The 27,256-nt window shown below is 38.6% G+C and overlaps 1 protein-coding gene across 2 annotated transcripts in view; it reads left to right on the forward strand.

The window, feature by feature from the left end:
• The window catches only part of mtpap (mitochondrial poly(A) polymerase), a 64,211-nt gene that overhangs the window by 13,375 nt on the left and 23,580 nt on the right, over positions 1 to 27,256 (forward strand). Inside the window, exons 2-4 of one of the 2 annotated variants that reach the window (XM_087987472.1) lie at positions 3,538 to 3,710; positions 5,914 to 6,036; positions 9,494 to 9,718. In XM_087987472.1, the coding sequence (XP_087843598.1) occupies positions 3,538 to 3,710; positions 5,914 to 6,036; positions 9,494 to 9,718 (521 nt within the window). Of the gene's footprint in view, positions 1 to 3,537; positions 3,711 to 5,913; positions 6,148 to 9,493; positions 9,719 to 27,256 lie in introns of both variants that reach the window. The other variant, XM_043690565.2, reaches the window with a different exon arrangement.

Consider the following 27,256-nt stretch of genomic DNA (forward strand, 5'->3'; position numbering starts at 1 on the left):
CCTCACAAGGACTACATACTATTGGAAGGTGGATGCCATCCGTAATGATGACTCAAAGAGAGACAGCTGAAATAATGATACGATCTCTGCAATGGGAACTGGATGTCTGGGGCGCCACTCAGGAACTGTTTGAGAACATTACGGCTCAGTTAAATTGGACTGCCTGTCATATTCAAATGTTGCATGCTCAAATACAGAAAGAACGCTTTTTGCGTGTGGTAACATCCCCCAATGTACAAGCGTGGAGGGGAATATGGAATGTATCTGAGAAATTGTGGATGATAACCCATCCAGAGCGAACATGGTGTAACGCAACTATGTGTAACGGATACTTTGTTACCATGAATGTAACCCACACTGTTACGGTCTGTCGATATTATGTATTACCAGTGATTACATCTTCTGGATATTATTTTCTGAAGACAAGGGGACAGTGGTTTAGCCCAGATACCAATATTACCTATGATCTGTCCGCTTGTGAACAGACTGATCAGGGGAAAACTTGCCTACTGATGGACAGGTATCGGGACCCTTGCTTGACTAAGGGAACGGCCCTGTGCGAATGGACTGTTGAGACTCCAAGGGACATGATGTGGCAGATTGGGCCACACACGCTCTGTGTGGCTACCAATGATCCACATCCTATGCTTCCCTCAGCACCGTTCTCGGGATGCCTCTCAAATGTCTATCAGTGGCACTGGCAGAATCACACCTATTTGTTGACCACTTATAGCAGTGCTCGCCACTTTACCAAGGTGCAGTGGAAAGTGCTGATGAATCCCTGGAACATTTCCCTGGATCGGTTTAAGCGAGCATTGGACCGATCCGAGGAGCTTAAGCAGATATTACGAAAGCATCAAACCAATGTCACCAAGGTTACGGTGTCTACCTTTATACATGGACAGGAGGTAGTACATGCTGCCCGTGTAGTGGACGTGGAGTCAGCTCATCATTGGTGGGACATATTGAGTGGTATGTCCTCCACTGCGGGGACATTCCTGTTCCCACCCTTGTCGATCCTGGTAGCGGTCCTGGTGATTTTAACATGCTGTAATGTCCTGACTTGCTTGTATATTTGGCGTGTACGTAGGCGCTTGTTAGAAAGAATACATATGGGCATAATGTAACACATGTATTGGGTCAAGCAGTGGAATGTGGTGTAAAATTATGTCCCAATACATGTGTGAATCATTATGCAACACATGTATTGGGCCAAGCAGTGGAATGTGGTGAAAGGGTTAAAATTGTGTCCCAATACATGTGTGAATCTAACCGAAAATGGAAGGTGTCGCTTGGTCCCGTGTGAATCTTGTTATACACCTTCCCGTGTGAATAACCAGAATGGAATGTGTTTTTTAGCCTTGCTCTGCTCTAACCGAAAATGGAAGGTGTCGCTTAGTCCCGTGTGAATCTTATTATACACCTTCCTGTGTGAATCTTCTTATCTGTATGTAACCAGAATGGAATGTGTTTTTTAGCCTTGCTCTGCTGTTCACATGAATGTTTAAGAGTATATCAGCTGGAGAAGTCTCCAGTTCGGTAGAGTCTGCTCCGGGGTTACGTTTAACCGCCGAGCGTGGGTTGTTGGCAACCGCTCTACGAGAACTGACGGCTCCCAGTTCGGGTAACGTGTAGAGTGAGTATAAACCAGACCCGTTGTAAGTACGAGACTGGTTGTGGTGACACTGCGGGGAATAAAACACTTATATTCTAGCAGACTCGCCTCTTGGCTGTTTGTTCTGTGTCAGACTACTTTCCTGCGAGCCTGGTCCTTGACCTTGAGAATTTTTTAAAACAGCTTATCAAAAAGCTCCTTTCAGTAAAAGACTCATGATGCTTGTCAAAGACCATATAGAAGCTGACAAAAAGCACAGCTAAAATCATGTTTTCCAGATGATCTTAAAGGTGCCACGTTTGAGATTTTGAGGGAAATGAGATAGCCTGGGTCAATTGAAGGCTATGCTGCCAATGGGGGTCCACTGTATGGTTTGGTCACAATGTTTCTTTAACTTGTATTCACTTGTTTCCTGCATTCTATTTTGTTGGAAAAAATTATAAATTTTGCATAGATTGTGAACATGAGGGGGATTTCTGGCCTGTTTATAATCTGCTGTTGAAGTTTTCATTTAATTTAACATCTTCCAAAGAAAGGTGCTTTTGCGATTTTTTTTTTTGAGAAGATTATTAGCTCAGGTTGAGGTTCAGGTTGTATGTTTGCTTACTGAGCTGGCAGGTTTGTTTTCAGACGTTTCACCACCATGCTAGGTAACATCATCACTGAGCCTCCAGTGAAGTGCTGGTGTTTTGTCCCACTTTCTATTTGTGTCTTGGTCTGTAACAGTGGATGTTATCATTTCCGGTTCTTTTTCTTAGAGCTTGGTAAATGGTCAACAGTAAATGGACAGAACACCAGTGCTTTACCAGAGGCTCTCTGATGATGTTACGTAGCATGGTGATGAAATGTCTGAAAACAAACCTGCCAGCTCAGCAAGTAAACCTAAACCTAAAGATGCTTTTATTTTAATTCAGAATCTGTTATATTAGCACAGGAGAATGAACTGAGTTCATTTCTACTACCCAGGTTCTTGTGTCACGCAATTACAATAATATGCCTTTTACCTCTCCTAAACATTGAGTGCACTTGCTGAGTTTGTACTTGCAAATGACAATTTGGGTTAAGGGGACCAAAGTATCCCTCTCCCAGTCAGGCATCATTCCACTGAGAAAGATACGTGTGAAAGAATTCAAGGTGATGTTTACAGTAACTAGTACCACAATAAATCACTTTATCTTAAACATCTCAATTTTGTAAAGTGTGAAGTTGATTATTTCGAAATTAAATTCCATCCAAGCTTTTATAATATGTAACTAATATTATTTCCTTAATGCTAGTGTAATTTAGAAGTACACTAAGGAGGGCTTTTCTGAATGTTATCATTGAATAAATGTATCAATAAGTATTTTTACGGTAGCATTATTTGAAATACTTTTGATTTACTAATAATATTGCTAGTCTTAACTTCAGCTAATATTTAAATAGGTCTTTTCTCATCAGATGAGTTTTGTCTGTTTGCAGATTTGTGAAGCTTCTCTCCCATCATGGGCTGTTTTATTGATCCATATGTTAGTAGATGTTCTAATTTTCAAGTATGGTGTAAATGAAGCATAAGCATCAACTCATTTAATTTACCATTTTATTGTAAGCTTTGTAACCACTTGGTACTGATCAGTAAGAAAGGAAACAAGAATTTAGTGTCTTGAGTGAAATCACACTATATATAATTACAAGCAAATATGTTCTCTTCTAATTTGTCTAGTGTCTAACGTTGCTAAAATGTTTAAACTAAAGTCATTTGCCAGTTTATGTTGAAAAAAGTAACAGCAAGGGGGCTGTATGGGAAACAGATCTTGCATGAATGAGTTTGTGCAATTGAGAGTACAATTTATTCCATAAGTTAACCACTTTGTTTTTTTGACATCCATGAAAACATTAATATACTTGATTTCTCTGAGCACTCACCAATGTCATTTTTGCAGATTTAACTGAGAAAATTTCGATAAAGACATTTTCTGAATTGCAAGCAGAAAGGCACGAACAAGCAGAACGGACCATTTTGATCAGCTGTCCTCCTAATATCAGTGAAAAGAAATTCTACAAGTACATATCAAGCTATGGGGCAATCAATAAATATTTCTTCTATGAAACTTTTGTAAGTGTTGTAAAACCAAAGCCTGAATGTTAAATGTATCAGTATGTATCCAAATATAGATTTTGACTGTAAAATCTTTATTACTGCTGTTAAGTCCCCCATGTCCATGCTCTTCTCTATCTCTAATCAACTCCAACTCTACTACATCCAGCATGTCTGTACCTTCCTAAATGGTCTCTGGATTATTCCTGAATTCAATTGCCCCACCATTGTGATCATACTGTCAACTGTCCATGCTTCAAAATTCCCTCTTGAAACCTATCTTTCCCTCCTTGCACCCCTGTCTCTTTTTCCATCTCTTGCGATCATGTAATTGTCTTTAAATCTAGTCGTTGATTATAACATATGCAACTTTTATTTGTAGAGATTATATCTGCTCCCAGCAACTGATGTATATTCTGGACTACTTCAAATTTTGCTTCATCGTGACATATTTTGATTAATATGTTACACTTTTTCCTGCAGTTTCACACACGAGATGTAATTCGCACGCACCAACTTCTGCAAACAGTTAAAGTTTATTAAAGCCTGTACAAGCTAGGTGACCCTTTGACTCTCCTCGCAGGTGTGTGAAGTTGAGTCAAAAGAGACCCTGAGCAAAGAAAACACAACCTCTTAATACAGGTCAGTCGGTAATGCTCACAGGTACTCTGGTGACCCCCACCCGCCCGATAATCATGTTACCCCAAGTACAGTGGTAGGATGAGATCGTCCTTGGAGATAATGCAAATGTAAATGCCCTAATCTTGGGGAATCATTATGCAGACCATTTCCTGACTCCATGATTCCCAAAGGCAATGTAGGTGTGATATATCTCCGCTTCAGGGTGGCCCTGCAAACAAGTTCTGGCTCTGCTGCTTCCCCAGACAATGTAGATGTTGATCACGCAAGCGAACCTGACTGGGTGGTGGGGGGTGGCTATGAACGTATATCTGAATGGAAGGGCCTGAATGAGAGTTTAACTTGACAATAGCAGCAGAACAGCAGAAAATGGCTGCCCAAATGAAGTGAGTCATCAACGTGCCTGCATGAATATCACCCATTTTAACATTACATTAATGGTCCAGAGAGATAGCACAATTTAATCTTTTAACATTACAATTGGACCTATGCAAATTCATTTTGCTTATACTTTATATACCTTTCATAGAATCACCTTTTCTAAGTTAGACTATAACCTTTTGGTTAAAGGTATTTCATCAGAATTGTTAAACATTAGTGCCACTCCTCTTTACATATATTGATAAATCAACATTTCATCTATTTTCTTCAGAATTCAGTTTTTCCATCTATCTTGATATTTAAGTTAACAATGGTGTTCTCCATTTTACTAACAGTAAATTCACAAATGTGAATTATTATTTTAAAAAATTGTATGATTGGTATTTCATAGAAATGCAGCTCTGTGTCGAGAAAGAAAGCCATAAGCCTCATATGTGTTAAAATAGTAAAGAGGTATGGATTAATGTTATCAAGGAGTGAGAAATAACTGAACATAATTTTAAATGTTTACACTTTAACTTTTAAGGAAAATTGAGCTTGCAACTTAAACTGCATTTTTGTCCTTCTTGGAGATAAATTTATGGCACGCATTTGGGATTACAACTGCACTCTTAACTGTAGTTTTCATAATTGCAGTGCAAAGCCAGTTATGTTAGAACTGGTGCAGTGGCCTTCTTCGCTGAGACGATGGTTAATTGTCAATCCCAAGCTAAGTTTTGGTTTCAGACAGGCTAGATTTAGAGCAATACAATTTATCTCTGTTGATGTATATGTGTTTGTAAGCATCTTGCATAGCCCTAAGGCTTAAATCTTCATAGAATGACAGTTTTTTTAAAATGTGAACTAGTGACCGCAAATTTATTAAATTGGGTCACAGAATTTGCATTGTGGGTACAATGGATGTGGTTTTCCATTAAAGAAGTAGTATGTTTTGCACCTCAATATTGGCTTTTGAAAACTGCTTATAAAGACATTTGATATCTGTAATGTACACTGCTCTTATGAATATTGAGTTTACGTGTGCACCCTTTTTTCACAGTGGCCTTTAGGTCTTATCCACTTATGGTATGTGATCACTGAATTGTTTATCATAGTCATTATATTAAAATATAGGAAATTTCTTCATTGTTTAACTAATTGTTTTATGATAATATATGTAAGTTATTTTAATTTTAATTAATTTCTTTTTTCTTCTCCACAGGGTATTTATGCAGTGGTGGAGTTTGCTGATAAGGACAGTATAGGAATGCTCAAAAGCTTTTCTAGTATCCCAAGCCTTCAGCATGAATGTGCCATTCCATTCAAATCTCGTTTTTTCAGCTTGGTAAATAACCATCCTAGGGATCTTTCTGCTGCACAGCCTTCAGTATCATGCCTTAAACAATCTGTTATCCCTCTTAATGAACTCTTACGGAAGCTTTCTGGCACAGAGAGTGTAAGTTTTCCATCAGATTGCTAAATACCATGAGATTTTGTTTAACCTTGAAAGATTGAAACATATCTACTTGACCACTATAATATGATAACATTGAAATTTTTTGATCACTGCCATGCTGTGGGTGGAGCATTTCTGTTTTTGAATTTACTATTTTGAAATGTAAAGTTGGCTACTTTGGCAAGAAAGCTAGCAGATAAAAATTTTCTTGAAAGTTGTGAGAAGCAGCAAATTTTGGCATTCGGAGGGACCTAATTGACCTTGAATCACAGAAAGTTAACGTGCAGATACAGGAATCCATCAGAAACCAAATGGCAAGCTAGTTTTTATTACAACAGAATTGGAGGGATTGAAAAAAGTGAAGTAGTCTTATGTAATTATATATAGCATCTTGGCCAGCACATACGTAGACTACTATATGTAATTTCTGTCTCCTTCCTTAAGGATGAAGGGAATGTATCAAAGAATGTTAGTTGTGATGAGGAAATCGTCCAATATATTCCATGGAATTTGGAAGAATGAGGGGTGATCTGATTGAATCATAACATTCTTATTGGGCTCAACAGAATCAAATGAGAACATGAAAGCAACAGAGGGATATAGACAGATGAAGTGAGGTGGAGTGAAATGTAAGGAAGTATGAATTCACTTTGGTTGTAAGGAGGGTAAAACAATTTTTCAAAAAGTGAGCAACCTAAGTTGTGTTGTTCAGAGAGATTTGGGTGTGCTTGAACAATGAATTCAGTAAGTTAGCATGCAGGTACACCAATTAAATGTGTAGGATTTTGATGAGACCACATCTGAGTACAACAAAGGTTCACTTTGTTATTCCTGGGATGAGAGGTTTATGCTGTGACATGAGGCTAAATAAATTCATCCTACATTCTCTGGAGTTTGGAAGATTTGAGAGGTGATCTCATTGAAACATAAGAGATTCTGAATGGGCTTGATGGCATATACAATGACCACAGAAACAAAATCACGGGGGCACATTATCAGGATAAGAAATTGATTATTAAGAGCAGAGATGGAGACAAATAACTTAATTCAAAAGGCTGTGATATAATTCTTCCCCAGAAAGTTGTAGCTGCGCCATATTGAACATAGTTAAGGCTGGAATAGACTGATTTTCACCTTGAAAATTAGGGTATGGTGAACTGGCAGATAGTTGGGCTTGCATCCTTAGATCAGCTCAATTATATCGAAAAGTTGAGCAGCCTTGATGGGCCGTCTGGTCTTCTCCTACGTTTTGAGTTCTTGGAGTATATTTCCCCTAGCTGGGGAGTCTACAACCTGGATCATCATCATCTCAGAATAAGAATTAAGAATGAGATGCAAAGTTCCTTCATTCCAAGAATTGTGGATCTTTTGAATTCTCAATCAGAGAGATGTGGGTGTACAGTCGTTGAATATATTCAAGGCAACAATTGATAAATGTTTGGCTTCCAATGGACAAGTGATAAATAGAAAGTGTGGAAATGTGGAGTTGATGTAGAAGAGTAGCTATGATTTTTGCAGAGCAGGCTCAAAGGCCTAAATGTCCTTTTTCTATTTCATAAGTAAATCTTAATGTAATATTTAGAAATAAAACACACAAGAACTGCAGATGTTGGAAATCTGAAATAGAAACAGAAATTGCTGAAAATTTTCAGCAGGTCCAGCAGCCTTTGTGGAGAGAACCAAAGGTCACTGGACCTAAAATGTTAACTCCTGATTTCTGTCCACATGCTGCCAGATTTTCCAGCAATATCTGTTTATGTGGCTTAATCTAATGTCTTTTTGGTTAATTTATCTTTTGTACTTGAAGCACTATTAAATCAGTATTACTAGGATTGGTAATGATGGGAATGTGAAGATTTTTTAAACTCTGCTCAATTAGAAAACAGCCTGCAGTACAGTTAGTTTTTTCTCTCCATACTTGGATGGTGGACTGCATTTTTGACCAAACTATTGTGGTTCGATGCCTAAGGTGCAATAAATAAAATTACACCACATCTAAGTCATTCGTTATTGATTACTTAGGTTACTTAGTGTGGAAAAAGGCCCTTTGGCCCAACAAGTCCACACCGACCCGCTGAAGCGCAACCCGCCCAGACCTATTCCCTTACATTTACCCCTTCACCTAACACTGCGGGCAATTACAATGGCCACTTCACCTGACCTGCACATTTTTGGACTGTGGGAGGAAACCGGAGCATCCGGAGGAAACCCACGCAGACACTGGGAGAATGTGCAAACTCCACACAGTCAGTCACCTGAGGCGGGAAATGAACCCGGGTCTCTGGCGCTGTGAGGCAGCAGTGCTAACCACTGTGCCACTGTGCAGTGAGCTTCTGATGAAAGATGTTTTCATAACTAAGGAAACTCACTATTGTTAGTAGGCCTACTCATAATATGATAGTCTTTGTTTCTTCTTACAACATTTATTTTTCTCCTGAGGTGACACAACTGCTCCAGAATTCCAAGAATCTGTGATGCTTCCCGATCTTCGTGGCCATGTCGTATACAGGTCTCAATACTTAATGTTCGTTGATGATTCAGTATCACCAAAATCATAGCCAAATCCAATTTTATCCTGCAGAGGTTATTTATCCAATGGCAATTCCAGCAGTCAGGAGTAGAAAACCTAACTGATTTCTTGCAGTGGTTCAAGAATGGAGCTCAGCACGATCTTCTCAGGGGCAACTAGGAATAAGCAATAAATGCAGGCCCAATCAGCGACTTCCACATCCCATGACTTGGTAAAAACGCGTCTTAAGATTAAGCCAAAGTATAGCATAGACCTACTATAACATGATCACTTGGGTGAAGTACAAGAGGCAACCTAAGTTCTTGGAACTCTGCAGCAGATTTATTTCGATTTATTATTGTCACATGTACCGAGGTACAGTGAAAAGTGTTGTTTGCATGCTAACAAGACAAATCATATCTTGCATATGTCTGTAAAACGCAGATCTGTAAACTTAGGAGTACAAATAAGGGAAGTGAAAAGAAACAAAACCGATTGTATTATCAGTAGGCCTAACAACAGCAGTATGAATGCTTAGTATTATATTTCTTTCATTAAATTATGAAAGTATCTTTTGTTCGAAGTTCCTTTCACTAATAATTGGCTTAGATTGTTGTGTAATTTTATTTATTACATCTTAGTCATGTAATTACAATAGCTTGGCTGAGAAAGTAGTCAGTTTTATTTCAATTCAGAAATGATTGAGAAATAATACCAGATTTACTTGTCAGGTTACAGCAAAAAAACTATTTTATAAATCCATCAAAGTTTGCAACTTTGGACTATTTTCTGAGGGTAGTTAGTTTAATGTTTGCTTCTTTACTTTTTCTTTCTTAGATAGATGAGCAATTATACACAATCTGCAAAGAATACCAGCTTACAGAAGAGAATGCACGTCTTCGATTCCTTGTGTGCTCCCTCGTGAAGGACATTGCGGCTGCTTACTTTCCTGAATGCTCAGTTAAACCATTTGGATCATCCGTAAATAATTTTGGGAAGATGGGCTGTGACTTAGACATGTTTTTGGATCTGGATAGTATCAGTGGAAGAAGTAACCCTAAGGTAATCCTATTTCATCAGTAAGGAAAATGAAATTTCTGTTTTGTAATTATAAATAATATGTAGTAACTAAAATGGGGAAATGTACACTGTCGGTACTTTGCATGCATTACTGTGAGGTTTCAGCCCTGTAGCTTGACAGTAATGGTCACCTGTGGGGTTGGATAATGTCAGAATAGGGACCATAGGTTTCATAAAAAAATTTAGCAAGTAGTAAAGTTAGTGACCTTTACAGGAGAAATGATAGGTGGTTTAGGTGATAGCTTAAGGAGAAATTGGAATAGTGACAAATTTGGAAGTAGTTATTTTGAGATGACAGTCTCACAGGAGGTAAAATGTCAGGAAATTGAGGCAAGAACAAGTAAGGAGTAGGCAGGTATCTGGTATTGTTGGTGTGAGATACAAGTAGAGAAAGGAAACTATGGAAGGCTTCTTAAGCGGTCCATTAACTTGAGAAATACAGGAACAAACAATGAGCTGCAAGTGTCTTTGGAGATGACGATGGAAATCATTTGACTTCAAAATTACAATAATTTTCGTTGTCTATTTTGGTTCTGCAACACTATAGTGGTGTGGGGAGAGCAACTATTGTTTAATTCTCAAGAGCATCTCTGCCTCTATACGTCTCTCTGCGCCGTTTACATTCTCCTACACCACTTCAGCTACCATCTCTCATACTAGTCTATCTCTATCAAGTTACAAGGCCCTCTGTATCCACCACTGCAGTGTATCTTAGGATGTTTATGCTCTATCATGACTTCCAACATCTTGAAGTGCAAGGTAATCAACATTATGTATGCTGGGAAAATCTCAGAAGAACTCTAAATGAAGCATTCACAATAATATGGGGTATTGACAGAGTATGTACCAAGGGATGATGAGAGTTGAGAGGTGTAAGGACAAAGGTGTAAGATGATTGGTAAAAGAATCAACATTGATATAAATAAATATTTTATGTTGCAAGTGATAAGAATCTACAGTGTATTGCTTGAGAATCTGGTGGAGGCAGATTCAGTTGAGACTTTCAAAAGGTTATAAGTTAAGCACATAAATAAAGAATGCTTCCAAGGCTATGTGGAAAGGTTAGGGAGTGGGGCCAGCTAAGTTGCCCTTGCAGAAAGCTGACGCATGATTTACCTGAGCTATAATCCTTTTATGATTCTTTTCTATAGATCTAGCAGCATCTGTGGCAAGAGGAGCAGAGTTTACTTTTCAGGCCTCTGATCTTTTGAGAGAAATGCAAAGTCTTCCAGCAGAAAGCTGGTTATGTGTACAGCTAAAATTAAGTTTTTTTTTTAAAAGAAGCTACCCCTCTCACTACCCATCTAGCGATGTACATTACTCTTTTATGCTTGCTGCTCAGGCTTAACTCTCTTTTCAAAGATGATTTTGGTCAAAGAAATACTTTTGTTCAGGATATCAGGAAAACATTCTGGTTTCTTGTAATTGTGTCATGAAAACTTCAGGCAGAGACTGAATCTTTCTTTAAGGTCTCTTCTGAACAACAGTGTCTCGAACAGTAGAGCAACTCTTCAGTGTTGCACTGGAGTATCAGCCTGGACTACGTGATCACAATCATCACGAAGCTCAATGCAGATCTTTCAGCCCAACATCATTGGCCCATGCCTGGTGTTGAACTGGCTGAATAAAATGCTTGTGCTCTGAGCCCTACAAAAGACCTTTGCTAACGATTCTTCTGTGAAGCAGTGAGGTAGTGTTCTTTTTTATGGTTAATGAGGTAGAGCACATAGAAATTGGTATTTGCATCAAAAAGATATTCCCGTGTTGCCACCTCCTTTTAAACAAACTAAATGTTATTGAGCTTATAAAAAAAAATCACAGCTGTTTGGGCAAATCATTCAAAGGCATGTTAAGTTCTTTTTTGGTGGGAAAATAAAAAGAATATTTTAACAGGGCTTTGAATATGAAGAATCACTGTGAAGAGAGTGCTGCTGTCTTAAAGCATTTTCAAATTGGTATTATAAGCAAAGAAACAGTGATAGAAATCGTGTTAAACGACATTACATCAATTGTACGTTACACTCTCATGAAGAAAATGATACACAGTGTTTGAGAGATTAAAAAGGTTTAATGTTTTGCCTCCCCGAGATGCTTTGCTTGTTATTTGCTGCATGGAATATTGTTTTTTTTAAAAGGTTTTTGATTAATGTAGGGTTGGGAAATTTATGATTTATCACTTGCAAGTAAAGGTAAAGAGGTATGCAAATTGCGCAACTGGATCTTGCAAAATTGGTGATCAGAAGTTGATAATTAGCCTTTGTTTACCAGCATTATTAGTTGCTGGTCATGATTAGTGTGTGTTTAGAATGTTTGTAGTCTTTCTAGTAATGCAAAGTGAGCATTAAAATATACTCAAAATAATGAAGACCAATATGAAGTATAATTGTTTTCCCTGCTTTTCTAGACTATTTTAGAATCATAGCAATTTGCATCTGTAGCTAAGGTTTTCAGTATTTTCTAAATGATAATGTCTCTGATAATTCATCCATGCTACTTAATCTAAGTATGGTTAGATTGCTGAAATGGACCAGTGGAAGGGGTTAAGTACCTGCGAGTCCTAACTTACTGTTGTATCCATCAATTTCTTGTCCAGTTCACTGTGAAGTTAGGCATGCAAATCTGACTCTGGTGGAGCAACTAGTTCAACAGACCATGGTTCAAACTCTCTTCCTCAAATTGAAAGCAATTTCAGCTAACACTGCAATGTTGATCTGAGGGAGTGCTTCATTGTCAGAAATACTGCGTTCCAGGTGAAATATGCTAAATCAAGGCCTTCTCTCCTGTTTGAGTTGATGTAAACGATCTGTAATACTGTTCAGAAAAGAGCAGAGATGTGTCAAGTGACCCTGTCAACAGCCCTGCTCTTAATCAGTAACATTAAAGAATAACAATTCAACTCATTGCTGCTTTTGAGACTTCGCTTTGCAGACATTGGTTTCTGTATTTGCTGTTTAACGTGTGATTTAGATTTCAAATGCAATTTGTCTGCTATGGACAATCTATGCCAAGGATTTAAAACTGTTACATAAATACTTCTGGTATTCAAATAAAACAAAGCATTTGAATTAATTTTGTCAAAAATGTTAAAGCTCCAAGAATACATAAATGGGAAGGGAGAAATTGGAAGGAGGTGTAATTAAAAGATTGGAATAGTTGGGTTATTATAGAGATTTATGGCACTAAAGGAGGAAGTTCTGTAAAGTAGGACAGTCGATGCTAAAGAATAGAATTAACAAATGCTAGAAATACTCAGCAAGTCTAACAGCATCTATATATTGTTCAGGCCTCTCACGTTTCATCAGTTCAAGGCTCTGCAGCCAATGATAGAGCAGCAAGGAAGGGAATGTAAATAATGGAACAATTTGACAAGTGAAACATGGCCAAAGGAGATTATAGAAACAAGATGTCAGCCTGTAGAGAGGAAGTCAATAGAGCTAATTAAGAATGGCATTGAGAGGGGGGAATCCAAGATGGCGGCGACCCAGCAAGTCTGAGTCTATAGTGCTCCTCCCAAGACTTGGGTAAAGTGGGTCACCCACCCCCACCACACTCACCAAATCATTCATAATAGCTGTTTAATTTAATTAGTTGCTTAGTATTACATTTAAACAATCTAATATTTAGTAAAAATGACCAAAGGGAAGGGAGCCCGCAGCTCTCAGCAAGCAGGAACCCCTCCCCCACCCTCTCCAGCTGAGGTGTCCACAGCCGCCTCAGGGGAATTACCTACAGTGACAAGCCTTGTGGAAATGATCTCCAAACTGGATGCAAAGATCGACGCTTTTATCGAAGAATCCCGAAATCGATGGGACTCACTCTCGGCCGCGCTACAGAAGCACAACCGAGACATCGAGGAAATCGAGGGCAGAGTTGGAGGGGCGGAGTTAAAGGCCGCAACCTCCGAAACTACAGCGCAATCGGCCGTGGATCAGGTCCGGACTCTCGAACAGCGAGTCCGGACCTTAGAAAATTACATTGACGACCTCGATAATCGAGCGTGGCTGCCACAGCTTTTAAATCTGGAAGCTGGATCAGGCCAGGTAAGGGTGGAATGGGCCTACCGGGTCGCAATACGCGGGCCCGGCTCAAACCAGCACCCACGCCCGGTCATGTTCCGGCTGCAGAGCTATAGGGAGAGGCAGATACTCCTAGAAGCTTCTAGAAATCTTGGAAAAGACCCCCAAGCTATGATCTATAAAGGATCCAAGATCATGTTTTTCCAGGACTTTTCCCCAGCTCTGGACTGAAAGAGGAAGGCATTCGATGAGGCGAAGAAGCATTTAAGGGACTTAAATATTCAGTACTCCCTATGCTACCCAGCGACGCTATACTTTAACCATGAGGGATCCGTGTATAACTTCGGATCGCCAGAAAAGGCTAAGGAATTCTTGGACTCTCTTAGATAAATTGTAAGAGATAATGGATGTTGGTTTGCCTTTCCCACCGCTTTGGTTTATATTCCCCCCTTTTTTTTCTTTATTTCTTACCTTACTGTTTAATACTATCATGGGGGGGGTGGGGAGAGGGATTTGATTTTCTTCCCCCCCCCCCCCCCCTTGGGGTTGTTTTCTTTTATTATTTTATGTATATATGTGAATATGTATGTATATATGTGTGTGTGTGTATGTATGTGTATATGAGCCGGGGGATTTGGTTAATGTTGGTGGGGGGAGGTGGTTACCTTATTCTATTTTACCTCTGTCTTTAGGAGCAGGGTTGTTTTTCCCTTGTTATTTTGTATTATTATATTTAATTATTATTTGTTGAGGTTGTAATTTTATAGTTATATGTTTATATATGGTATTAACATTACCAAATATATCCAGGTGTTGGTATGGGTGGGGGTAGGGTGCTCACTGTTAACTCTAGCTTTGTATTATATCTGAATTCTCCTCATTTTATTGAGGAGCGCCTGGGTCAAGGGTGGGGCATTGGTTGGGAGAGGATATGATGGACTTTTGGAAAGGAAGTGACACCCCCTGGGAACAAGGGGGAAATGCTCCACTTTAAATATGTTTTTTTTATTGTTTAGAAATAGTTTTTTATTATACTGTTGTGAGTGTATTAGACAGCCTTTATTTTTGTAAATTTTATATGCTCTATGCTCAGGATGTTCTGGATAGGGTTCCCCCTCCCGAGGGGTCTCGGATTTGCCCGGATGATTATGGTTGATCAGTCGGTTAAGTGGTGCACCTGGAATGTCAAGGGGAGTAATTCGCCAGTCAAAAGGAAGAAAATATTATCAAATCTTAAGAAAGAAAGAGTTGATATAGTTCTCCTACAGGAGACACACCTGTCGGATAAAGAACACTTGAAATTACGACTGGGTGGATTTGATCAGGCCTTTTTTTCTTCTTTTAGCTCAAAAAGCAGGGGAGTTGTTATCTTGTTCGGAAGAATTTCCCTTTCAAAATCCTAAATCAGATAAAAGACGAATCTGGACGATATATTTTGATTAAAGCCCACATAAATGGAGAGGAATATGGGATTTTAAATTTGTACTGCCCCCCCGTCACACCCCTGTAAATTTATAATGGAAGCCTTTTCAAAATTGATGGCTTTTGGTGCCCGTCATACAATTATAGGGGGAGACTTTAATTGTATTATGGATCCGGAAATAGATAGGATTGCAGGAGTATCTCCCAGATCAAGACAATTGGTGGATCTGAACAAAGAATTAGGATTAGTAGATGTATGGAGATGTCTTCATCCACAGGGCAGAGATTTTTCTTTCTACTCCAATCCACATAAATGTCATGCCAGAATTGATATGTTTTTTGCCCTCTCGATTTTTTAAAATTCCATATCATCCTGTAAAATAGGTAGTATAGCAATTTCCAACCACGCTGCTGTATATATGGAAACTAAGGCGAGGAACAATGGGACATCCCCCTCGGCATTGGCGTATGGACCCCTTCCTAATGAAAGATAGTAAATTTGTAAAGTACTTCTCTCAAGAATTTAAAACTTTTTTAGAAATTAATTCAGGTACGGCTAGCAACCCATCAATGATGTGGGAGACCATCAAAGCTTACATGCGAGGTTTGATAATCTCCTACTCAGCGACCCAGAAAAAATTGAAGGGAGAACAACAGCGTCTGCTTGAAGCTCGCTTAAAAGCAGCTGAAACAGCATACACTGATAGACCCATTATTAAATTGCAAAGGATTACGGCTCTTAGGACAGCTCTAAACACTACGCTTACTCAAACGGCTAAGAGGGAAATATTATTTGCAAAACAAAGGTTATATGAATATGGCGACAAACCGGGTAGATACTTAGCATTTCTTGCAAAGAAAAAAAAGGCCCCTCTGACTGTTACGTCTATTAAGGAAAGTACAGGTATTTTGACTCATGATCATAAAAAGATTAATGCGATCTTTAGAGAATTTTATTCTGAGTTATATAAATCGCAGGATTGTGAAGACAGGACTGGGAGGATGCAGTCATTTTTTAGAAATTTGACCTTTCCGGGCCTAACTCCAGAACAGGTATCGGTCTTAAATGCTCCTCTAACAGTCCAAGAAATACTTGATGCAATTAGGCAACTTCAGAGCGGTAAGGCACCGGGCCCAGATGGTTTTCAAGTTGAATTCTATAAAGAATTTACAGAAATATTGGCTGGTCCACTTATGGACATGTATAACTATGCATATAGTCAGGGCTGTCTCCCGCCTTTGCTGAAAGAGGCAAATATCTCTCTTATCCTTAAAAAAGGAAAGGATCCAGAAGATTGTACGTTATACAGACCAATATCCTTGCTTTTAAAATCCTTTCTAAACCGTTAGCCTTGAGACTAGAAAGGGTACTGCCACATATTAGAAAGGAGGATCAGACGGGGTTTATCCGTAGATCATCCAATAATATTAGAAGGGTTTTGAATATGATTCAAGCCTGTCATCAGGGAAAGATACCAGGAGTAGTAGTTTCATTAGATGCGGAAAAGGTATTTGATAGGGTCAAATGGTCATATTTGTTTTACACATTGGAAAGGTTTGGCGTTGGACAGGTGTTTACCAAGTGGGTCTCAACATTGTATAGTGATCCCAAAGCAGTTGTAGTTACCAATGGATTAGGTTCGGATAGCTTCAATGTGGGTAGGGGCTGCCGTCAGGGATGTCCTCTCTCGCCATTGTTATTTATGCTAATAATTGAACCACTAGCAGAAGCTATACGAGCTGATCCTAATATAACGGCCTCAAGGATTGGTACAGGTAAACATAAAATTACCCTTTATGCAGATGATGTTCTTCCGTTCCTCAGTAATCCTCTGATGTCTGTACCTCGCCTAATCCAAGTTATTAATACATTTAGCGCATTCTCAGGCTATAAAATTAATTTTTCAAAATCGGAGGCTATGCCAATGGGTGGCCTTGCTATGATACCCCACTTAGTGGACGGATCCCTTTTTCCCTTTCGTTGGTCCCTGGAGGGCTTCTTATATTTAGTCATTTTTATTACCCCAGTATTTGGTCAGTTGTATAAGGCTAATTTTGTGCATTTACTGGAAAGGATAAGGCAGGACCTCCAGCGATGGGGAGACCTTCCAATTTCCTGGTTGGGTAGAATAGCACTAATTAAAATGAATGTCTTGCCCCGTCTCCTATACCCTATGAGAATGCTTCCGGTGATCCTGCCAAGGCTGGCACTACATAAATTATATGGCTGGCTGGGTTCCTTTATCTGGAATCATAGACGGCCCCTCATTAAGCTGAAGAAGCTACAGCTTCCACAGGCAAGGGGAGGATTGGACTTCCCAGATTTTAGGAAATATCAGTTAAGTTCCCTATTAAGTTACATAGCTGATTGGGTCTTGTTTGATCCACAATCAATCTGGTTGGACATCGAGGCCTCTCGATACCCACTTATTAACCTTTTATTTTCAGACAAGAGGAAAATCATTACAGATCACTGTAAAAACCCTATAATACTAAACACAATTAAGGCTTGGAATATAATGCGGCAAAATGAGGGTAATTCACATAAAACATCCTCCTATGCACCGATAGTGGGAGCATGGGGATTCCAACCGGGGTTTACAGATGCCACTTTTAAACTCTGGAGATCCAGGGGTATCTCATGTCTTGGGGACCTATTTAAAGATGGGGTCCTGATGTCTTTTGAACAGCTGCGTCAGAAATTCGGATTACCTAATGGAGACCTCTTTCGATACTTCCAAATTCGAGACTATATACAGGAGAAGACTACGTTATTAGATAGTCTTTATAAATCAGATAGAGAATGTAGTGTCCTACGACCAGTGAGGGTATCTTCCGTTAGTACTATTTATCATTTACTACATGATGAAGTATCGGGAGATATGGATAATCTGCTTAAAACATGGGATCAGGATTTGGGACTAGAAATCTCTATAGAAACATGGAATGATATTTGGGAAAACGCTAGAAGAATTACTATCTGTAACAGAACCCAGGCTATCCAGCTGAAGATACTTCATAGGGCCCATATAGCACCGGTTCGATTGGCAAAATTTAAGGCAGGAGCATTGCCAACGTGTCCCAAATGTAAAATAGAGGTGGGCACTCTTATACATTGCCTATGGACCTGTCATAAGATCCGTAAATATTGAACTAAAGTAGCAAGTACCCTGACAGAAATTTTAGGAACGGAAATTAAAGTGGACCCTGTATCTCTCCTTTTGGGCTTTTCGAACTTTCCCTCCCTGGACATGTACGGGAAGAGACTATTTTCTATTCTCTCTTTCAGTGCAAGGAAAAATATTTTGGTGAACTGGGTGGCTGAGGGTCCCCCTGGACTTTCAAATTGGCACAGATTAATTATGGAATGTATTCCCTTGACTTCCTTACAAATATGGTGCACCGAAAGACCGAATTATTTTATAAAATATGGCAGCCTTTCTTGAATTACATAAATACAGATATTTTGCCTATCCTAACAAGGGCTTTTATTTAATTGAGGTTACAAACCTGGCTGGTCCGGGGCCCCTTAGGAGAGGAATCCCGCACGAATACGGGTTTTATTACATTTGATGTTAGCACATTCCGAGCATGTAAGAGACTTAAATATACACTCTGGTTAGTTGTAGGTTAGATTAGTAGACAGTTGAGTTTTGTTTTTTTTTTCTTTCTCGGTACTTTTTCTTTTGTTAAATTTTGGCTATTGTATATTTGATTTAATTGTATATCACTGTTTGTATTTGAGAGTTTTGTTTATTTTTGTAAACTTGTAAAAATGTTAAATCTCTAATAAAAATATCTATATAGAAAAAAGAATGGCATTGAAGGCCTGCAGAACAAGATACGTGCAGCAGAGCTTTAAGAAGTTGGTCTTTCTGGAGGGATGTAAGGTGGTAACTTAGCACTTGAGTATTATGTGCAGTCATGTTTTTGTTACTTCAAGGTATGTGAATGTGACTTAAGGAACTGAGATGGATTAAGTGGGCAGTGTCGAGGGGTGAATTTAAACCCCTTCATTATGATGCTTTAATGCTGCTCTTTGGGTAGAACAAGACTACAAGGTTTCAAAAGCTCTTGTTCAGTTTGAAACAATGGCCAAAGAAATTCAGTGTCAAATAAGTCATTTGTTGTGCAAGCCAATTGCTTTATTCTTCTAATATTGATATTGAGGAAGTTGTGATTCACCTAAGAGAAAATTTCAAACAAATAGTCAGGTGATAAAGGATTTGAGAGAAATGGTATAGAGTCACCATCGGTGTTGGCACAGAAAAGCTGATCTCATACCTGTGGAAGTTGACACATCCCAAGGATGAATAAGGGACTAGAGGGAATGTGTTTAGATCATTGTAGCTGTTTGAAACCTCTTTTTCACTGTTTCTTATAATGCCAAGTGTCATTAAATGGTGAACTGAATTGCATATTGTAGGCAAAATTTACTCGCGTTACAATGTCTCATTTATCAGTTTTTATCACTTATGATATCCTGTTAATTTGAGATTGGCCATTTTTTTTTATCTTTTGTCCTTGATCATTTACTGGAACATCTAGGCCAATGTTTCCTTTGACGGTTTGCCATTAGTAAGAGTTTCTATAACGTTTAATTTACGTTTTGGCATAAAGTTGCATTCATTTCTCCAGCATAACCTGGACAAGGGTTTGCTCATCAATAGCAATTTTATTAGAAGTAGATATAATAATCAACACCCACAACTTTGCAGTATGTTTGGTAGAGTTGTGCTAAGAAAGTTGACAAGAATGGATCAGGAGTCCAATTCCTTTGGATAGCAGTGAAATGTGAACTCAGCAGGACTGGCAACAGAGGTAAAGAGAGAAGCAGAGTCAATGTTTAGAGTCTGAGGAAGAGTAATTGGATTTGAATCGTTAGTTCTGCCTCTGAAATGGCCTAGCAAGGTACTAATTTGGGGCAATTAAGGATGGCAGCAAATATTATCCAGGCTAGTGATGTCCATATCCAATGAAAGAATTAAGAGGAAAAGAATGGAATTTTGTCCATTTTGTGGGAAAAGTTTAGTGAAGGAACATTGGTACTGGGTCAGTTAAAGTAAATGCTGAACCATGTATGCAGAGACTGCAACAATAGTCATTGATCGTTCTGTGTAAGTTGTGTACTTCATAATTAAGTCATGTCGATAAAGAATAATCAGACAAAACATATCTGTTCAGGTTTTGGAAACAAGTTGAACAATATGATTTTTCTGAGCCATTTGGGAACAGGATTTGGTGTTGTGGACATGTCAAATACAGCACTGTATTAAACACTGTAGAACATACAAGCACATAAGTTAGGATTAGGCCGTTCAAGTCCTTGAGCCTGCTTTGTCTTTTAATACAGTTGTTGTTAATCTGATTATGGTTTGAATTCAACATCTAGTCTATCTTCAACAACCTTTGATTCCCTTGCCTAACAAGAATCGATGTACCTCTATCTTTAAAGTGTTCAATTACCCTGCTCTGTACCTTCTGAGGCAGAAAGTACCAAAGTTTCAGAATCCTTTGAAATAAAATAATTCATTTCATCTGAATACTACTAGGGTGACCCCTAATTTTAAAATTGTATCCCTTAATTCTAGACTCGCCCAAAAGAGTAAATATCCTTTCTATATCCATCTTGTTAGGACTATTCAAGATCTTATGAACTTCAAACAAATCACCAGCTGCTCTTCTGAACCCTTATCTCATAAGACAATCTACTCATCAATCTAGAACACCTGTTCTGAACAAAAACGGCAACATGTGTGCGTTCTTCCTTAAATAAGGAGACTAAAACTGTGCATAATATTGAGACATAGTCTTAATAATACGCTGTAAAACTGAAGTATAAACATTCATTTCTTTGTTTAATTCTTCTCCTAATAAAGACAAGCATCACTTTAGCATTCCTAATTACACGCTGTGTCCGCATCCTCACCTTTTGTGACTCATGCGCCAGAATTCGTAATTCCTTCTGCCTTCAGAATTCCACAGTTATTCTCTATTTAAATAATGCTCTTTTTTTCATTCTTCCTACCAAATCAAACAACTTTACATTTTCCCACATTTTATTCCACCTGCCAGATTTTTGCCCATTCCATTAACCTGTCTCTCTGTCAGCAACCTTGTTATGTCATCTTCACAGCATACCTATCTTCGTGTATTTTACGAATATAGCTACCATGCCTTCAACCCTTCATCAAAGTTATTGATGTAAATGGTAAAAGGTTAAAGGCCAGACTTCAGATGGACCTTTAATTCTAGTATGCTACCCCCATACTATGAGGTCCTACTTTGCACAATAACTTTTTATGTCAAATGTTTTCCAGGAATCGAGCTACAGTAGAAGATGTAATGATCTCTCACTCATAATTGTAATAGTAGTGGATTCCGTATTGCAAGGTGAGAGTTTAAGTCCAAACTTGAAACTTCCCTGCCATTTTGTGAGTGCTACTCTGCCCTCGGCTGTTTTCAGTTAATCATATTTAGCCTGTGCAGTCCTACCCAATCTTTGTCAACAAATTCAGCAGCCTCAGTCCCACAAAATAAAGCACATATTCAATTACCAATGTAACTTCTTTGACTTTGACTTATCTTCCTCCCCCTAAAAGAGGAAGGATGCCAATGATACAGCAATCCAGAAGGTAAGGTATTTGAGAAGATAAGGCCTTGAAGAGTATATCATCATTATGTTTTACAGTAACTTGATTACTATACTGTACTATGGTTTCTAAATTAATTGAAGATTTTTTTCAAAAACGAAGTGCATAGTTCAATTAGTGTGTTTTATAGATATTAAGGAGTAATGTAATAGTTGGGAGGTCACTTTTCTTTATTATTTATTTGTGGCTGGCTGGGTCAATATTTATTGCCTGTCCCTAGTTGCTTTCAAAAGGTGGTGTTGAGCTACCATCTTGAACTGCTGCATTCCATGTGCTGTATGTTGACCCAGAATGCCTAATGGGAGGGAATTCTAAGATTTTGACCATGCAACGGCAATATGTTTCCAAGTCAAGATAGTGTGGCTTGGAGGAGAACATACAGATGTACATACAGATTCTCATGTATCTGCCAGCTTTCGGATGGAAGTGATCGTGGGTTTGGAAGGTGTTAAGGATGTTTGAATTTCTGCATTACATTTTGTAAGGTAGTACACACTGCTGCTACTGAGCATCAGTGATGGAGGGAGTGAGTGCTTGTGAATGTGGTGCCAGTCAAGCAGGCTACTTTGCCCTGGAAGTTGTTGAGCATCTTGAGTGTTGTTGGAGCTGCACCCATCCATGCAAGTGGGGAATATTCCATCACATCACTGACATATGCCTTGAGGTCAGGGTTTGGGGAGTCAGCTGAGTTACTCGCTGCAGTATCCCTAGCCTCTGATCTGCTCTTGTAGCCACTGTGTTTATGTGGAGAGTCCATTTGAGTTTCTGTTCAGTGGTAACCCCCAGGTGTTGATGGTAGGGGATTCAGTGATACTGGACCCACTGGATGACAAGGGATGTTGGTTAGATTATCACTTACTGGAGATGGTCATTGCCTGGCATTTGTGTGGTATGAATGTTACTTGTCAACTCACCTTGGATATTGTCCAGATCTTGTTGCGTTTGAACATGGACTGCTTCAGTATTGGAGAATCATGAATAGTGTTGAATATTGTGCAATCCTTGGCTAACATTCACACTTCTAACATTAACCAATCAACCACACCGCTCCGTGGCCCAACATTTCAACTTCCCCTCCCACTCTGCCGAGGACATGGAGGTCCAGGGCCTCCTTCACCGCCGCTCCCTCACCACCAGACGCCTGGAGGAAGAACGCCTCATCTTCCACCTCAGAACACTTCAACCCCAGGGCATCAATGTGGACTTTCAACAGTTTCCTCATTTCCCCTTCCCCCACCTCACCTGAGTTCCAAACTTCCAGCTCAGCACTGTCCCCATGACTTGTCCAGACTTGTCCTACCTGCCTATCTCCTTTTCCACCTATCCACTCCACCCTCTCCTCCCTGACCTATCACCTTCATCCCCTCCCCCGCTCACCTATTGTACTCTATGCTACTTTCTCCCCACCCCCACCCTCCTCTCACTTATCTCTCCACGCTTCAGGCTCACTGCCTTTATTCCTGATGAAGGGCTTTTGCCCAAAACGTCGATTTCGAAGCTCCTTGGATGCTGCCTGAACTGCTGTGCTCTTCCAGCACCACTCATCCAGAATATAATAGAGAGGAGGTCATTGATGAAGCAGCTTAAGATGGCTGACCTGAAACAGTAACTCATCAAATCGTTTTTTGCCAAAGGAGAGAGATGAGTATTTCCAGCAATTTTTTGGTTTTCTTCTTGTAAAAATATAATTGCAAAAGAAAAAAGTTCTCTTGGTGAACAAGTTTTCAGCAGTTTCAATAAATACTTCCCACACATTTTCACTTCAGTCCAGCTTCGTTCTGAAACTTTCAGTGACCGATCCAAAAATTTCATTTTTCTAGGAAACCTAGTCATAGCAAAGTTTATCACAGTTGTTTCAATTGGCATGTAAACTTCTAACTACTCATCTATGCAGATATGGGAACAAGTTAATGCAGTGAGACTCACTCGCAGAAATCAGTTCTGACAAGTAGTCAACAATGACTCATAAGAACTTTTTTCCACTTTTCACCTCAGGGAATTCCCTTTTGGGCCTTTTGTTAGATGTTTTGTATTTGAATAATATAGGTAAATATATTGTAGATGATGACTAGTCTTTGGAGAAAAGGGAGCTGAGGTACTCTTCGCAGAATTCCCAATTTATAAATGCTACCTGCTCTTGTTGCAATATTTAGAAATGTACAGGCAATCATCCATCTCAAAGTATGTTCAGAGAAGTTTGGCTACTGTTACATGCTACACAGACTTTTAAAGTCTGACTACTGGTGATAGAGTTAAGATTATGTCTCCCAGAGTGGCTGTCTAATAGGTTCAGAATGCTCCTACAATAAAGGCAATACATGTTTAAGCAGCATTTATGCAAATTTGGTAAATATTTTGGGATAATCCCTATGGGATTTGAGTCATTGGCAAGAACAAGTTATTGTTATGTTTAACATGAATAATTATTGTTGTATTGAGGGTTAATAAGCTCCAAAGTCTAGTTAAAATCCAGTGTTAATGTTATGAAGCTACATATTCCCGTATAATGTGAGTTTAGTTGTCTGATATTTTGCCAAATGTTACATAACTTAATATGTCATGCTGTGAAATCTCACAGCCCTGTTCAGCCTTTTTTGTAATTCTCATTTTTGCTGCATGTTATTTTTAAAAATGGTTTCAAGGCAAAGTACTTGATTAAAAATTTGAAGCACAATTTAACACTTTTGAAAATACTTGTCTTCACAGAATTTAATCCATGCAGTTGGTTTTTGCATTAAAAATGGATAAATATAAATTAAATTCTGGAGTGCTAAAACCTGTTTTAGAGTTATTTGAAAAAGTAATTTTATACTTAAAATCCCATGTTGACTTTGCTATTTTGTTATATCTGAGCGGTTTTGCTAATTGTACACCCAGCTGAGCCACTGCAGGGTTTCCTACACCAAATGGGCTGCAGAAGTTCAAACCAATGCTTCACCATCGTGATCTCGAGGGCAATTAGGGATTGACAATAAATGCTACCCAGTCAGCAACACCCACATCACATGAAAGAATACTGCAAATAAGAATATGTCAAAGGAATATTGCAAAAAATATTTTTTGTTTTCACTTGATGCATTTTTATTCAGAAGAAAATACACTAAATTTTCAATGAAGATTTTCATGACCAAAAATTAGAGTACAAAAATGGTTAAATCTGAAGTTAATATCTTTTTAGGACTGAAATAACTAATAGTCAAAAAGTGTGGTGCTGCAAAAGCACAGCACCACAGTTTTTGACTCTGATCTCCAGCATCTGCGGTCCTCAGTTTCTCCTGAAATAACAATGGTCATTCATTCATCTTGGGACTAAGATATTGGAAATTAAAAGTCAGCTTTTCAAGCAGCTAATTGTTGACCTTTTTGGTACATTGCTTGAAACAAAATTAGAGCACTTAAAAAAAAACTAAATCTTGGAAAAATTGGAGACTAAAATATGATAGGAAAACTCCAAATAATTGACTAACATGGAATGTCAATTTGCACCAAAAGACTAGATTGAAAATAGGATTATTTTATATAGATGCACCAAATTTAAAAACAAACTGCCGACAACTATGAGAATTGTAACCTATAACCCTGGAGATGTCCACATCTAGGTGAGTTTCTCAGGACTCTTGCATTTAATTATTTAGCATAAATGTTTTCTTTAATTAAATTCAAATCCTGGCAAACTGTTGCTGTCCTATGAGTAATTAGCAACTGTTATCAAACAGTGGTGGAGGCTGGTACAATTACAACATTTAAAAGACATCTGGATGGGTATATGAGTATGGGCCAAGTGATGGCAAATCGGACTAGATTAGGTTGGGATATCTGGTCGGCATGGACGAGTTGGACTGAAGGGTCTGTTTCTGTGCTGTCTGTGCTGCTCTATGACTCTATTTTCTTTCGTTAAGGATCATTTTTGTAGACCATGTGTAAATTTGAGATATCTTTCTTGCTGAACATTAGTTAAGGGGGATATTAAGTTATGCTCAGTCAGTATCTCATCATATCAAATCTGTTTTTAGCACTGCGCAGAATTCATCGATCCCCTTTGGTCACTCCGAGACAATGTAGTTAACTAAGCCATTGGTGAACTGCCATGAAGACTAGAGTGTGTGACTTAAAATGTATGACTTGTTACCTGCTTTACTAAAGTTACAGGTTTTATTATCTCACATTGTGGTTTTATTTCAAAGTTAATTAGTAGGTCAGCCTTCATAAGCAGTTCAGAAAGACTTTGTCCTATTCTCATTAACCATGTTTAGTGAGGCAGGTGATAATTCATTAAATATGGCTTGTGACTTTTTATGGTTAATTTTGAAGAAATTCATCATTCAGTTTAAGCGTTAACATCAGTGCTGTCTATCTTTCAGTATCATAGGTTTTATTGAAAAGCAGTCTTCAAAAGAGATTTTGATGACATTAAATGGAAAAATTGCTGGAAGTACAGAATTGATTCATTAGCACCTGAAACGAATGCATTTATTCAAATCAAATGTTTTTCATTTTATATTTCGGGTGAAATGTACGAAGTTGTATTGTATGACACAATGGAAATCCTTTTAGTTTTCACTAGCTTCATTAAGGACTGCTTTTTTCACTATTGTCTGTATTGTAAAATCTGCTTAGAAAAGATAGCAGAATTCCTGTAGCATTGCTTACATTAAATGATGTGGAGGTGCCAATGTTGGACGAGGGTGGACTAGGTCAAAAGTCACAGAACGCCAAACCATAGTCCAACAAGTTTATTTGAAATAACGAGCTTTCGGAGCATGGCCTCTTTATCAGATGAAGTGGAGAGAGCACCCAGGCTCAGGCTTTATAATCGGAGAGATCAAAAGATCATACAAATGATGTGCTGAGGTCACATGTATTTTGTTACTTGTTATGATCTCTCTATCTTCATTGGTTTGCATAGTTTAGGATTGCTTGTTACTTTGGTTAGTCCCTCAGCATGCAACTCTTTTATAGCTCCATTCATTTGGTTTGTCTCCAGCACCACCTTATTTTTAATTTTTTTGTACTTACCTCTCTGCCTCAATTAATCGGGTTACAGGTCATCCCTTCACTTGTTATTCAGCTGTTGACCCTTTACTCTCACCCCTTAACACTCCTGATCATGTGCAGAGACCTATTATTTGGCCTGTCCACTCTCCACTCTCACCATTTGTATGGTCTTTTGATCTCTTTGATTATAAAGTCTGTGCCTGGATGCTCTCTTCACTTCACCTGACGAAGGGGCAGTGCTCCAAAGGCTTGTGATTTCAAGTAAACCTATTGGATTATAACTTAGTATTGGGTGACTTTTGACCTACATTAAATGAAGCAGTCAGCTATTTTATAAAGGAAAGATTGTAATGTGTTATTGTGTTAAGGTGAGAGTTTATCATTTTTCTAAGGTCCCCTTCTGTAATTTAGAAATTATTGTTTATTGTTTGCAA

Source organism: Chiloscyllium plagiosum, unplaced genomic scaffold, assembly GCF_037043375.1.
Source record: "Chiloscyllium plagiosum isolate Xiang-an unplaced genomic scaffold, Cpla_swu_hap1 HiC_scaffold_5, whole genome shotgun sequence".
NCBI classification, from domain to species: Eukaryota; Metazoa; Chordata; class Chondrichthyes; order Orectolobiformes; family Hemiscylliidae; genus Chiloscyllium; species Chiloscyllium plagiosum.